At 42.7% G+C, this 15972-nt stretch overlaps 1 protein-coding gene across 7 annotated transcripts in view; it reads right to left on the bottom strand.

Moving 5' to 3' along the window:
* ICA1 (islet cell autoantigen 1) overlaps window positions 1–15972 on the bottom strand; it is a 141123-nt gene that overhangs the window by 10218 nt on the left and 114933 nt on the right. For 6 of the 7 annotated variants that reach the window (XM_010979614.3, XM_010979612.3, XM_031454955.2 and 3 more), the window contains exons 10-13: window positions 14488–14540; window positions 11766–11828; window positions 11621–11653; window positions 2144–2413 (exon numbers count right to left, since the gene is read on the bottom strand). In XM_010979614.3, coding sequence (XP_010977916.1) covers window positions 2144–2413; window positions 11621–11653; window positions 11766–11828; window positions 14488–14540 — 419 coding nt within the window. The remainder of the gene's footprint in view (window positions 1–2143; window positions 2414–11620; window positions 11654–11765; window positions 11829–14487; window positions 14541–15972) is intronic. The other variant, XM_031454954.2, reaches the window with a different exon arrangement.

The following is a 15972-nucleotide window of genomic DNA, read 5'->3' as shown; positions in this document are numbered from 1 at the left end:
CAAGTCTTTGCTCAAACCTCATCTCAGTAAGAATCCCATTTAGTCCTGCAGCCTGACCTACCGTGCATTCCCCCGACATGCTCTACCTCTGGCTCTGCTTCTCCCTTTTCTTCGTATCATTGGTCACTTTCTAACCTACAATGCAATTTGCTTTTCTATTACGTGTCTTGTTCACTATCTCCTCTCCATTAGAATGTGAGTTCCGGGAAGGCAGAAGACTGGTCTGTTTTGTTCTCCAATGAATCTCCAGTGCCTGGCATCCAGAAGGATCCAATAAATATTTGTTGGATGAATAAGAAACTTGCTCAGGTATTACTAGGGTGGCAACCTCTGGTGAGATTCTGTTTGCCTGAGAAATTAACAGCCTCCCTGTGTAGCACCTCTTTCTCTTTCCATACTGCGAGCTTGCATCTCTTGCTCTAGCTCTCAGAACACCTCCGCCCTTGGAACCCAGTGTGGTCGTGTGCCTTTCTCCTGGACGTGGGGGAAGGCTGAAGTGCAAAGCCCATGGCCACTTGTCATAGCTCTCGGGTGGAGTTCTGCAGATAGTGCCTTTGGGCCCTGAGCTGAGATCTTCTCACTCCCTCTGCTCAGGAAGAGGGCGGGCAGCTCTGACTTCTCAGCTGCTGGCATGGGGCACTTGCAAAAGTGACACCTGGCCACTGGAGCTAAGTAGGAGCATGGCCACCACTGCTCTGATTCGGCAGCAGGGGCCCTGGTGTCTCCAAAGCTGGGCGCCCGGGTGGGGTTCATCCTGCAGCACAGCCAGAGAGTCTCCCACAGCCACGAGCTCTGAGCTGTGGATCCTGGTTCTGACTCTCCCGACTCTCCCACGCCTTGTTAGCGCCTCCACCACAGGTGGGTGTGGGTGAAACCCCGTCTTTGGCACCATTGCTCATCTGGGGCTCCGACAAAGGAGGTGGTAAAACCCGGCGGTGAAACTCAGGGCGGAGAAGTAGTTTTGATGGCATTTATCCGTCCTATCTCTAACTCCATTATGGAGAAGAAATAAGATAGTTCCAAAATGGGACTCAAAGAGGAAGCTGAAAGGAATCATGTATTTCATAAAAAAGAGTGAAGACTTTTCTTCGGGTCTTGCCCACCAACTCTTGCTGTCCATGATCTCAGCTCCAAAGACCTGAATTTTTTTTTAATAGCCCATAATTGCTTAAATCATTCCAGCTCTGCTGTTTGTTCTCAGTTTTAAGTGCCAGATAAACACATTGTTTATTAAGGAGATAGCCTAATTCATGGAAAAATCAAAACAATTTGAGAATTTCTCAACAGGGATTCCTGTCTTACAATTAAAGGGACATGAAAGGAGGAAAAATGTGATGAAATATTAAGAAAATGGTTTCCTTCCCAAGGTCTGTTTGTTTAGAAATTCAAACTTAAAAATTTAAATTTCAACCTGAGGGTTAGTTTTGCACTCTAAATCAACAAGCTCACGTCAGCAATTCTTCACCAGCATGTGGGCTGCCTGTGAGCTTGGTGCACCTTGAACCCTTACCAATGTTGCCAACCACTTCTGATCAGTGTGGAAACTCTATTTCTGCTGTAGTCGGGCTTCAGGGGACTGTTGGGCCATGTGTTTCAGGCAGAAATGGGAACAACTGAGCTGAGGGCATCCTCAGGATAGGGGTGGGCCAGGGTGCACTGGGAAAAGGCACCCGGAAAGCTCCATGTCTGTGGAAATGTAGAGAATGTGGCCTCATGAGTCTATGGGAGAACTCAGCTAGGGCGATGGTCAGGCAGGGATGGCCAAGTCAACACGCCATGACCGTGAAAGCAATTTGATCCTTCAAGTGTGCTATGAAAACATCTAAAATCAAGGTATGACAGTAAGATTAAGAACCACCCCTCTAGCCTTTCATTAATAGGAAATGTTAACATGGGGAGAAAATTATGAGAAGAAATAGATTTTAAACTCTGACATGTGTCTTCAAACCAGAATGTGATTCTGAGATTTCAGCTAAAAAGTCACTGAATATAGAAGAAAAATACTCCCCCCCCAAAAAAAAAGGACACTGGATATCAAATAGAAAACATAAAAAAAGATAAGGAAAAATAGGCCTTTGGATTTTAAAAAGTAACAAAGAATGAACCAACCAGAAAACCCTGTTTCAATCCCTGTAGTACATACCTTGCAGCGAGGCCTGTAAGTCTTTCATATTTTGATCTAAAAGCTGTGAAGGAAGGAATCCTGAGCCTGTCTGGGGCTTGGGATCTGGCTCTCCTGGGGCCACAGTGGGCGCTGGCTCCTTTAGCCGGCCGTCTCCAAACACAGCGGACCACTCTTTGCTGAACTCTCCCTCTTCCAGGGAGGAAGCATTGAAGATCTCACTCAACAGCAGCAGGTCATCTTTGTCAGCACCTTCATACTCCAGGGTCCCTGACGTTGGGCCCAGGCAAGCTGAAAGAAGGAACAGAGCACAAAACACATCACCACCAAGGGCCCAGGCTCTAGGGAATAAATACAGTAGGGGCTGAGATGGGACAGACGGGGTGATGGATAGATTTTGTTTTATAAGTTAATCAAAATATAAATGAATCCCATTATAGCCTCTCAAGAAATTACAGAATTAAATTTCTAGTCCCAATGAAGTCGAGCAAGACCCTATGAGGCCTTTCTGGGGACAGACCTCTCCATGTCCCTCACCTCTTGTTTGTTTTAAAAATAAAAGTTTTAGCTTCCTAGGCATTCCCATATTTCCAAAGAGCAAATTTAATAAGAGAAGTTTAAAAAATACAAAAACAAAGGAAAGCAATCAAACAAGATAAAATAATAATAGTTCTAGCCATAAAACAAAGTCAAGGACTTGAGTTCCTCCTCAAGGGCTATAGATGGTATCCTGAGCCATATCCTTGAGTTGTTTTGCAGATACTAAAACCCCAACCAGGTGGAAGTTCACTGCATGCTGACCACCAGCACGTAGATGGGTTGGAACCAGAAGTTTGAAGATTGACATTACTGAAACATCACCCGTTATCTTACCATCAACTTATCAGAGGATTGTGTAATCAGAGAATTGTGTGTCCTACAACCCACACCCCTAACCTCACCTTGAAAACCCCTTACCTAAAAGCCATTCTGGAGTTTGGGTCTTTTGAGCATGAGCTGCCTGTTCTCCTTGCTTGGCGCTACAATATATACAACCCAACTTCATGAAGAAAAGAAAAGATGTCTGGTTTGCCTGAGAGCAGCAGTGAAAGAATGGCAGGAAAATGGGGCAAATCACAGAATCACGAGAGGATGAGCCTCACAGGCCAAAGACACAGCCCTGGAGGGTTGGAGTGAGCACCGGACCAGAGGGGGGCCCCTGGGCCATCCTATACTTGCTATGTGACTTCAGCAAGACCCTAACCCCTCTGGGCCTCTGATTTTTCATCTATAAAATTGTAACATTAATAATGCCCACTTTGATATATTGTCAGGAAGATCAAAAGAAATACACCTGAAACCTCACTGCCTTTCCAGAAGGAAGAATTTAAAGAAGAGATCTATTCTTACAACATGAACACTGACGAAATACTAGAGTGAATATAGGTAGAATGGGGGCATTACTATTGGAAATCCTATAACCTTTCATTGAGTCTTCTACATATTTTGAAAACCAAGAACGGATGGTGTTATTAACTGTGGCTTTGTTGTAGTATCTAATTGGCACTTGGAAATTGCTAACAATTTTTGTTGTAAGTCATGAAAACAAGGAACAATCGTGATTAATGTTTTCTCTGAGCGAGATTGCAATGCTGATACTGTCATATTAAGTGAGACCAACAGGTTTCCCTCAAATATATGAGCTAATAAAAAAAAGTCTTCACTTAAGAATTAAATAAAGCTTATCTCTGTCAGCTTTACTGCATCTATTTTCAACCACACTTTACAGAAAGCTCTATAGATGGAGGGGATTTTTGATGTGCTGAGCAGACTGACAATACAACAGGGAAGGGAGGAGTCAGTCACTCTCCAGTCACTATGGTTTAAATACAGTGGCAAAATATCACTTTAATCAGACAACAGTCTAATTTAAGCATCCATCTTGTTTGTGTTATCATAGAAATTTGAATCAAGAGAGAGCCTGTGGGTGTGGTGGTGAGAAGACGGGGAAAATGGCACTTTATTAAATGGGCTTCTGAGATAGTTTTGTAGTAACAAGAGACACTTAGGCCTGTGCGTGGTGGGAAAGTCAGGGCAGAAAAGGTGAGAGGCCCACTTCTGTGAACCAAGGAAGGAACCCTGGTGGGACAGGGTGTGTCCATCAACATGCACCTAGGCATCCTTCCTCCCTCACTCTCTTAGCGTCACCCTCTTTACATATAGTAACTTTACAAATTTCTGTACTTCCTACTTTCTGTTGGGACCAGAGTGCCTAAACCTTTTCTCATGGTTTAATTTCTGGCCTGGCTGAAATCAGATGACTGCTGAACCAAACCCATTTTACTGGAACCAGTTCAAGTCCACGTATAGCCCCTAGAGGAACAGAGGACTTTAAAGGAGCACTGGGAATTATGTATGCTCCTCCCGGAGTCACACTACAGCCCTCCTGGAGTGTCACCTGGGTGTCAGTCCAGGGAAGGTCATGACTAACATTAGCAACAACAAATAAGACATGACACCCTGAGAGACTTTCAAAAATAACCACAGACTGGAAAAGCTCTAGCTCTGAGTTTAATGTTTGGATTTTGTGCCACGACATTTAGAGTAGACTTCTGTGGGTTTTGCTAACTTAGCAACCCCTTCCTCCTCTTCAGTTTCCCTTTGGGAGACTCCTTCTCTGCCTGATCCTGGTGAGACACCACTTAAGATGCCTTGTCACCCACTCCCTGGTGGACACGTGACCTAGGCTGGCCAGCTTGCCAGAGGCCTCCTTTCTCAGGCCGCGGTGACTGGCTCACAGATGGGCACTCCCAGAGGCATCGCTGGGTTTGGTACGTGGAAGCTGTGAGGAAGAGGAACTCTCTTTCTTCAGGATCCTAAGTTCAAAAGATGCAGATTTGAGGCTCCCGGTGATGAGGGAGCCAGAGAGGGAAGGAGTTGAAAAGAGAATCCCAACAACACTGTTTAAGCTCCTAGATGCAGCCTTACTTGAAGCCAGTCCACTTCTGTGCATCCTCAGTTACATGGTCCAACATCCATACAGGCTTGTACTTTCTTTTTATTTAAAGTCAAACTATTTAGAGAAGGGTTTCTATTACTTCCAATCAAATGATTTCTGACTAATATTCTATCCTGTAAAACTGAAACTTAATGATCACATGAGAAAAGGACCCATGGTGAGGATGATGTGATCTAAAGCTAGTTCTACACAGAGATTTAGTCTGCAGTCTGCCATTGAATTTGGCCTATTACTTAGTGTCCTGGTTATTTAACAGTGAAAGTAGGCTGTACTGTGGATACTATCTCTCTTAAGAAAACACATTACTTACCTAAAAGCAATTAAACTGGCACTGACTTGAACTAGAAAACAGGGAAACCTCCCAATTACTGCCCTGATAATTAAGATGCTTTAAAAGACTATACATAACTTGCAAGAAAAACTTAATTACAAGTAGAAAAGGATAGGTTTAGGTCTGTAACCAGACAAGTTAAGACTTGAAAAACAACACTAGTCAGTTGGCTCTTAAGACTCACGCTATCATTTTCTTTGGAAATAATTCAACTCTGCTGTGAGAAAACGGGGGCATACACAGGGATATGATGAGCTCTTTGGGAGAAGCCTGGTGAGAGCCACGACTGAGGTCGGAGCTTCCACCTGTGTAGATGAGCAAGTATTGGAGCCCCAACCTGCCTTTGTCTTAAAGGATGAACAAAGGTGGTGGAGCTCACAGGTGCCAAATCCACAGATACTATTCTAAGCCTCCTCTGTGCTCTTGCTGGTTCTCAAGTCTCCACGCCTACCTTCCCATCAGACAACCCAACCACAGATATTACTACAAAAATAAAGGTAACAGACATGACATACTCAAATTCTCACTTCTTGGCCTCCAGGTCTACGACCCTCCTTGCATTCCCTCTTCCTTTCTGAGCTCAGCCCTCCCTATGCTGTCCCCCTGTTTGGGGAGCCTGCTGTGCTCCCTACCATTATTCAACTCCAGCATCTGTGATCTTTCCTTCTCTAAGGCTCCTCCCTGACCTCGGATGTATGCACATCCCAACAGAAGTCAGTCTTCCCCTGATATTGCTGTCTGCCCCCTGACACCCTGTCAAGTTACTGTTGTAGCTTCTTCCATCTACAGCCACACACTCTACTCTGTCACCGCTCTTTTTCTGGCTGGCTGTAATCAGGTTCAGGGCCCCACCCTAAACTGAAGGGGCCCTCTTGAAGGTTAATGGTAAGATCCTCATGGCAGATTCCAACCCCCTTTTCTCAGGCTTCAGCTTCTGTAGAACTTTGCACTATGGCCCACTGTGGACACGCTGTCATCTCCTGGGAGTCCCCATAAAGTGCCTCTCTTGGATGTCCTCCTATCTCCTTGACGACCTTTCCCTGCTGCCTCTTCCTACTCTATTTGCCCTTAAGATTTCCTTCTAAGCCAGTGTATCTCTTTTCCCCCCTCTCTGCCTAGAAGATCTTACCGGTTCTCCTGGTTCCTATGTCACTTGGGAATCTCCGTCTCTAATTCCAAGTTCTTTCTTGAACTTTGATGACAAACTCCTGACTGGGGGCCCTTTGGGATTTGCCCACTGGCGAGCCCGCTGGCACTCCATAAAAGGCACCCTCCCTCTGTGTACCTCTGCTCAGTTCAGCCGAGGGGTTATTACCCCCTCCTCAAAAACCTTCAATGGCTCCCTCTGACTCCTAAGTGAAGTAACACTCCTTATCAGGACCTCCAGAGTCAAGCTCTAATTTCAGCTGCTCACCAACCCTGCCTTCAGCAAAGCCTACAATTGGGCACAACTCTTGTTTGCCATTCTTTGAACATGCTTTCCTGCCTTCCTGTTGGGGAACCTGCTGTTTTCTCCCAATGAGATACCCAAAGAGAAGACTTGTCCTCAACTGAAAGGAATCTTATATATTATCTTCTCTAACTCATTTTCGAGATGAGGGAAAAGACAACCTGGCTAGACGACCTCAAGGTCATATAATTTATTAGTTACAGATTATCTGGCTGGGGACCCCGGTTCAAGGTTCAAGCTGTTTTCTCAGTGCAGCACCCTGTTTTCACTTCAGGGCCTATTAAGGATCTCATACATAAATGAGTATTTTAATTTTCATAAAGTCTGGAGGGTTTCTAAGGTCAGATGTCTCCACTAACCCCCAGGCAAAGCCCTTGGCTGCAGGCACTACAGCAGAGTTGCTGCCCTGCCATGTCCTGCCCTGTCCTGCCCCAGGGCTCAAAAATAAAACCCCCAGGCCTCTGGGAAAACATTCCCTAGGAAGTGTGGTGATTCTGACCCAATGAGTTTTCAATGAGTGAAAACTGACATTCAGAGGAAGCTCTCAAGTTCAGACAGAGTGTGGGTGACAGAGAGCTAGTGTGGGAAACTTATGACAGCCCACTCAGGTGATATTTTTGAAATCATACTGAGTTTCATGACCTCAGCAGAAATTAGGAACACAGAAGATGGAAACAGACCTACACAGACCCCAAATGAGAGCACAGGAAAACAAAGAGAAATGTCACAGAAGTTCTCTTCATCTGTGTGTGAAACAGGAAGGCTCTCTGGTTTGCTCCCTGGTCCCCACTTTCAACATTATGACTAATCGTAAAGGCCACACACTTGAAACACACATGAAAAACCCCAAACACCAACACTATCCTCACATCACCCAAAAGACAGCACGGGGGAAAGACGGGTAGGAAACCACCTTATAAAACTGTCTGACAAGAAAAATAGTCTTCAAGTAACAGATTATTCTTGTTTGGAATTCAATAACACTGCTTCTAAAAACTCCCTTCTGGTGAAAAAAGGACATGGACAATAATAGCAGATGGAGAAAAATCCACCCCACCCACTCTCTGGGATACACACATCAGAAAAAAAAAAAAAAAACCCAACGATGCTAGACCCTGAATAGACACTCAGAAAACACATTTTGATGATCCCCATGCCTGTGCCTCCATTTAGCATTAGAGCTTAAGAAGCAAGCAATCCTACTGGAAGACTGGACACTTGGAGCAGGTGTGTAGCAGAACACTACATACCACAAAGTGATCAAGGAAGAACAGAACTGAATTTTAAAAGCGCACCATTATCTTATGAAAGGAACAAAGCCAGCAGTTTATCCCGGGACACTGAGGGAGGGACACTGGAGGGAAAGTTCAACAGAAAAGATAACAGGCTTAGTATTTGCCATGTTGCCCATGAGGAGGCAGTCAGATTCCTAGTCAGCCATCTATGATCAGGGCAGGAGATGGTTCTGAATGACTGGGGGGGCCCTGGGAGCAGGGACAGACACGTTTATCACTGCTAAAGCTTCTCACCCAGACCTGCAGGAGCTACTGAGGGAGCTTCTCCATCATTCTGATATTGGGCCAGGATGTAGGATCAGAAGTAGAAACCAAAGCAGCAGCTGAAGACAAACAGTTTAATTCTAATATGGCCACTTAAAACATTGTTACATTGGTTCAGTTAGTTTTGTTCTATAGAGGGATCTTTTGGGTAAGGCCAAGTGAGGAGACTTATTAGGTGAGCTGAATTCATGGACCTCCCTTCAGGTTTATTCCATCACATTCTGTTCATGTATCTGATAGTCATTTCTCCTCAACTTTGAGGAACACAAAACTTCTACGTGTCATAACTCATGCATTGAGGCCAGGATTGTCACAGGTGGTCCCAAGGTGATTTCAGAGCCACTTTTAAGTATCTCAAAATGTCAGTTTCTTTTCTCACGTAAAATGTTTCTATAAACTGGCCAAATATTTGTTTTCCATTACATTATCTATTTAGTAGGAGAAAACACATTTCATTATGACACTGAACTGGAGTGATTTTCTGGGCCACGGCTCCTGGAGAACTGCATCCTGGCTGTTGTCAGAAGGGGCTGCTCTCTGATAACATTATACCAGAGCTTAGCCAGGACTTGTGGAGCAGAATTACCACTGGGAGTGAACCGGCCCCCAAGCAGCAGGGTGCCAGAGCTTACAGCCCCCCAGTCCTATAAAGGCAGCCCTCCCTGGATTAAGCTCTTTCTATTTCTTGATTGTTTAATGTCTTACATATTATAATCAGTGTTTTAATTCAGGACTTGGGCCTTCTGGCAGTTTTCTGAAGGGCACACATTTTGAAGTCAACTAATTAAGAGTATTCTTTTCTTCAGTCACTGCAAGTTCTCCGTGCACTGAGAGAATATTTTTATACTCGGGGCCATGTTAATTTTTAAGCTGATGCTACCCTCGGGGCTGGCGACGCGGGAGAGGCAGACGGTGGGAAAGCATGGCTCGTGACTCAGGAAGGGCTTTGTGGGTTGGCAGTGATAAAGGGAGAAGAGAAATGATGTGAGATTGCATTTAACCAAGAAAATCTGTAAATCAATTTTTCTGCCTGAGAACAAGAACACATTTTGAAGAAGAGCACATTCATCTCTTTATCTTTAGATTTAAATTGAGTGCTTAAAAATAAAAGGATATGAGCTGCTAGTCTCTGAAACAAAGGTTGTAACTATAAACCAATGTGGTGTGAAAGTTGTTTAAAGTAAGTAGGAAAATATCATACGTGTTAGAAGGAGGTCATGAAAGTAAGCCTGAATCTTGGGCAGTGGTGTTTTTGATTTAATTCTAGGAAGAAATGCATGGACAGTGGGTTAGTGTTGTACCATTACCACCAAGTTAAAATGTCAAAATCCAAAACCAAGAACCTTTTTTTTTAAGAAGTGGGGAAACACGAGACTATAGACTTAAAACACCATTGGAATGGAGAGGAGAGTGAGGGCAGGAATGGCAAGGACAGGTTTGTTGGTGGTGGTTTTTTTAACTTACACGTTTTTATTAGCTTTTTGTTTCTTGTACCAATGTGAATATATCACCTTTCAAAAATTATGTTTATTAAAATAATGAAATTAAATAGGAGATGATAAAAGCAAAGAATAAAGGATATAAACAAGAAGTCAGGAATAGGAGAAATAACCACCTTCCCATTAAAATATGTTGAAGTTTATGTGTGATTATAAATAATTTTTTAAATGTTAAGACTTGCTAAAATTAGGTGGTTGTTACATTAATACTTACATTAATACTTGTTACATTAGTATCTTTATCTTACCTTTGTAAGACTGAAATATGTCCCCCTCCAAAAAAATAATTTGTTCAAAAACAACTTTCTTTCATCAAAATATTCAATCCTTAAGCCAAGGGAGAAATGTTTTCATGAAAACTTAGGCGATGTAATCATGTAATGGCAATCTATATTAACGATTTGCTTTTTTTACTTTCATAACCTAGTGGGATTTCAATGTTTACAAATAAGTAGTCATTCTGATAAAATACACATGGACATTCATGAAATATTGCAGTGTGTTGCCTGGAATGAGAAATTAATAAGGAAAGCAGGTTTCTGCCCTCCAGTTTGTATTCCTAAACTCTGGAAACCTTTTTTGTTTGTTTGTTTTTTAAGCCCTGGAAACTTCATGCTAGAGTTCTATTGCCTTTCCAATTTTGAAAAAAACTTTAACCAATGTCCTCTGTTTTCCAGACTCTCTTCCTTTCACACCGTGGGAATTAAATCCAAATCAAGCAAAGACTGAGTAGAGAAAAACTGTCAGCCCTAGTTAATTGGCAGGATAATCTTTGCCATTTCTAGTTGTAAGAAACCTGTAAGACCAGGGAAGACTGTGTGCCAGTCACCCAGGGCAAGGAGGGCTCTAGAGTTTGGCTGAGACTCTCAGGGGTATTTTGGACTCATGGTAAATCAGGAGAAGGAAACCCTTGGTAGGATGGAGAGCAAAGACAATAACCAAGCTGAACACATTCAGCTTCTTGGGATCACTTAAGACTACGCATTCCAGAACAAATCATAGTTCTGGAATCTCTCATGGCGGGTTATTTAGTAAATGATTTTAGGTCTGGGTGTGGGACCTAGCCAGGCAAAGTCTCCCATTGCATTTAACTAAGCTCAGTGAAGAGAAGCACCATATACAGCAGGGCAACATTTCTAGTCCTTTCATCTCAACTGTGTACCATTTGAAAAGCATCCCTGTGTCAGAGACAGTGAAAGACCCTTTGCAGACTTGATCCCCAATCCTGACAATAATCTGGCAAGATTGTTGCTACTGGTTTCAATTTACAAATGAAAACAACTGAGGCTAAAAGAGTTTAAGTATGAAGCAAGTTGATTAAGGCCATACAGATCACTTACAGTAGAACCATATTCAATTCCAGGTTTGTCTGATTCTGAAAGCCATGCTTTTTGTCTACTCCAGCATACAACATCTGAACCAGTAACTTTTAGCTTTAGTAGTTTGAACATTAAGTAATTATACTAATCATGGCAAATCCATGCATACTATTTGGGCTTGGGCATATTTAAAGTCACTTATAAAGACAAATGACAGTCACTCACAAACAATTGCTTGGGAATGCAAAGCTATTCAAAAGATAAAAATTACATTTGCCTGCATGTAAAACAGCATTAAAATAGTAAAAAAGTTATAACCCCGAAGAAATGCATAAATCTTACCACCTTCCTCGGTTTTCATGTCTAACAGTTCATCTACAGGTTTGTTTGAGGAGGGGAAAGAAAAGAAAATTATGAGTCAGTTTCATCTTGTAAGGCATTTGAGTCAAACTACTAAAATTGAGTTGTTTTCCTTAATCTAGATTACCTGAGCATGCATTATGTGTAGAGGTTTTGTCTAAGGCAGATAAAACCTTTTTTCCATCTTCAGCTGTAAATATAACACAAGCACTTGGTTATCAGAATGGTGTGTGTGTTCACATACTAATGCAGTGTAAGGTAAATACATGGCTTCAGGAAAAAATGTTATCTACAAACTCAGTCATACAGAAGCAGGGGTCCTCAGATTTACATTTTATTCAAGCTGCTGGCTCTCAATGAATGCTGAGTTAACAGCCCTGAATCCTTGCTTTGTTTGGTAGAAAACTATATGACATTGACCTAACAGTTCTCTTTCCATGGGCAAAGGCATGACTTAGGTACGTGGCTATCACTTGATGGTGCTAATGAAACTCAGCCACTGGGACTGGCTAAAATAAAAGGGCAGATTACTCAGTGAAGGAAGCCAATCCATAAAGGCTGCATACAGCATGATTCCAACTACATGACATTCTGGAAAAGGGAAAACTATGGAGACAGTAAAATGATTAGTGGTTGCTAGGAGTCTGAGGGGAGGGAGAGATGAACAGGGGTAGCCACAGGGGATTTTTAGAACAGTGCAACTATTCTATATGACACTGTAGTGGTGGATCCACATCATTATACATTTGTCAAAACCACACTGCACAGCATCTAGTGTAAACAATGGAATTTGAGGAATAATGATATGTCAATGTTGGTTCATGGATGGTTTAACTTGGTGGGGGATGCTGATAATGGGGGTGGCTATGCATGTGTGGGCGCAGGAGAATATGAGAAATCTTTGCACCTTCTACCCAATTTTGCTGTGAACCAAAAACTGCTGTAGATAATAAAGCATGTTGTGTGTATACACACAATAGAACAGCCTTAAAACTTGGTTTGCTCATATGTACGTTAGACTTTCTACAGGTGCCAGAATGAAAGACAGATGACACTTCTTTATAATGGATTCCATTCTATGTATATATAAAACAAGGTAATCAACATTTGCAGTATCAAAATATTATGCAAATACCACAAGCAAGTGAACATACTGCACAAAGAGAAAATTTGATCCCCCTATATTGTCACATATCGTCTAAATATGTGATTTATGTAATTTGAATACAAATATAATAAACTGGAATTTACATTATCCCACAAGATGAAAATTTTTCTATTCAGTTACCTAGATTCCCACAGGATTCATGCTGTTGGCCCCCAAGGGATACTGAGGGTGGAGGGGGTGGGGCAGTACAGTCAGAAAGTTCTTATGTGGTCAGCCTGCCTCTGCCTTCTTCTACTGCTTGTTCCCTCCCTTCCGCTCTAGAATATTGTTCCTCTGACCTTCTCCTGGCTCTCCAGAGCCCACAGTCTTTACCCAGGCTGTTTCTTTTGCTTTGCTAGGTCTTGCAATAGCCTCGACTTAGCTAGTTCCCCGATGCTCTCCAACAGGTGCGGTCTCCCTATCGCACATGCCCATCGCCCTGGGAGCTCTCACCAAAGTTGGACTTGGTCAATTACTTGTGTAACTACTAGATTACCACCTACTTCCCCTTTGACCATAAACTCCATCCAGGAAGGTTCTGAGGATGTCTGGGGTACCACTATATGCCCAGAGCCCTGTGCTGTGCCCTCCACAGAGGCGGCTCTCAATAAACATCTGCTGAACAAATGCACAAGTAGGTGAGTGAGTGAAGGAGTATAAGCATGAAAGGATGACATGAAGCCAAGCTGGAGAGGCAAAAAGGTGGCAGCTAAGACAGCTGGGAGAAAGGCAACCAAAGCAGTAAAGTGGGAGAAGAACGAAGTCGATGAAGTGGTTGGAAAAGAAGGAAGGAAGACGGTGTGAAGGGAAAGGACGGAAGAGACGGGGAGTCCCAGGGTGTACTTTGCCGCCTCCTGTCTCCTGGAAAGGCTGCCCCAGTGAAGGGCAGAGCAGAGCAGAGTAATCTTAGTTCTCTTCCTATCACCTATAAAACATCCCCCTGCATCTCCAAGGATCTGAGTCCTAATGAAAGGTTCAGCTTTACATCCCATGAGTTCTGTCACCCTTTATCATACCCTGTGCTCTTCATGAGAGAACCACCCATGAAAGAGCTGGCAGTAGTGGCAGGAGGCAGGAGTAGCTGACAAGCTGTCCACAGCACACTCTACTGTCCACCCACGCCTTCATCCTGTTTCCGACCACAAGAGGGTCTGGTGTCACTCATCACGGAGCAGGCCCCGGGCTCCCCTGGAAGAGCGGTGTCTGAGCTCTCCCAACCGTTCCCAACTGTGGCCAACATCTACCCCACAACACGGTGAAAATCAAACTCGCCCAATGTCATCACGTAATCTCATCACAACTGTCTCTACCCAAATGACAGAACTAGTAATGGTCACAGCAGAAATGTTATCATCTGTTGTAAAAGAAAGAACTCTCAACTGTGGATGCTCCCCCAACGGGAACTGCTGAAACGACTGATGATGCTGTTTTCTGGTTCAAAACATGCAACCTCTCTCAATAATGCTATAGGGTCAGCAGCACTGATACTTGAAAATTTAAAACTGGAACGATAGGAAGCAAATTAATATACAATTTTTTCAGCTGAAAAAGAAAAAAGGCCTAGAAGGAGTTTGCCAAAACACACATACACACACACACACACACACACACACAAACCAAAAACACAACAAACAAACAAAAACAAGCTGGCTACTGAGCAGTAGTATTTCAAAAGTAATTCTAAATAAAGATCAAAACTTACTCTTAAAACTAGAGGATTCCTTGTGCTGGTTTTCATCCTCTAATGAAATTAACCTTAAAATTTAAAAAACACAGTTTAGTAATGTTCTGAAAATGTTATACTTATGATAGAGCCAGATTTTCTGTACAATATCTATTGTTGTACTTACACACACACAAAATATGAACACATAGTCAATTGCATGCTACATATATTTTGAAGAAGAAATAATTTGCTGGCTTTCTCCTGTCCCTGTACTGAGGCTGGGTAGTCGTATCTTAATATCTGAGTTTGGTTTTATAGTAAGGCACATATTTTTTAAATATCTGGGTAGGCAGTTAGGTATAACCAAGATAGACACTTACAGTTATCACTTATAAAAACAGAGTTAAATAGGGGGAGGGTGTAGCTCAGTGGTAGAATGCGTGCTTAGCATGCATGAGGTCCTGTGTTCAATCCCCAGTACCTCCATTAAAAATAAATAAATAAACCCAATTACCTACCCCCACTAAAAAAGCCCACAAACAACAACGAAGAAAAAACAATTTTAAAACAGAGTTAAAAAGCCGTTGGGCAAGCAGGTGTTTATTCTGATTCCTGGTGTTGCAGGAGAGGACACCTCAGGAGGGTAGCTGAATTATGCAAGGCTGAAAGCAGGATCACTCTGAAATCCAGAAGCCCAGCGCCTCCTGTACCCTTACAATGCACAGGAAGATCATGGCAGAGACTCAGCGGGTACCTCTGAACCTCCCTCCGAGCACAGTGGTTCAACTGTACCTGCTATTGCTGAACAAAATTCTTACTACATCTGCACTGTCATTTCAAATAGTTACTGCATTATAATTCCTGAGCTTTTAGAAATCACATACTAAAATAGTGAAGAAATATGAAATTAATCAAAACGAATCAAGACAATCTTGGGTGGTTCCTCTCTGAGTAAAAGCTAATGCTTTATTTTGATTGCACTAACATACATGGTGAAAAGAAGGTGCTAGGACTCAGTCCAGGCCCTACCTCTTACTACATCAGGGGCTGGGGGCAGTCCCTTAGCCTCTCTGAGCCTCACTTCCATCATTTATATGCCAGGGAAATGCCTACATTGATGACATAGAGGGTTATCATGAGAATGAGCTGAGATAACATAAATAAAGCACCTGGCATTGTGCTTAGTACGTAGCTGGTGCTCAGTAAATGGTAGCAAGTATTAGCATTTATTACCAGGAATAGGTTAAACTGCTTCCCCCTAAAAATAGTCAGTTGTACTAGACTCAGATCACATTCTACAGTTGTTCCTACAGTAGAAAATTGTCTTCCTTCTGCACTAAACACATTTTCTACTACTTGCTTTAAAATTACAAAGGGCTAATGTCAGCAATAAATACTTCTGCTGGACAAAAGAGATATAGCTGAAACCTTAGTTAGAAACACAATAAAAATATAAGCCTATTTTCCCACAAGATTGTCATGTAATTTTTTTATGTGTGAAAAAGGAGGAGTGAATGGAGG

The sequence above is a fragment of the Camelus dromedarius genome, chromosome 7, assembly GCF_036321535.1.
Source record: "Camelus dromedarius isolate mCamDro1 chromosome 7, mCamDro1.pat, whole genome shotgun sequence".
NCBI lineage: Eukaryota > Metazoa > Chordata > Mammalia > Artiodactyla > Camelidae > Camelus > Camelus dromedarius.
This window is presented reverse-complemented; position numbering and strand designations above follow the sequence as displayed.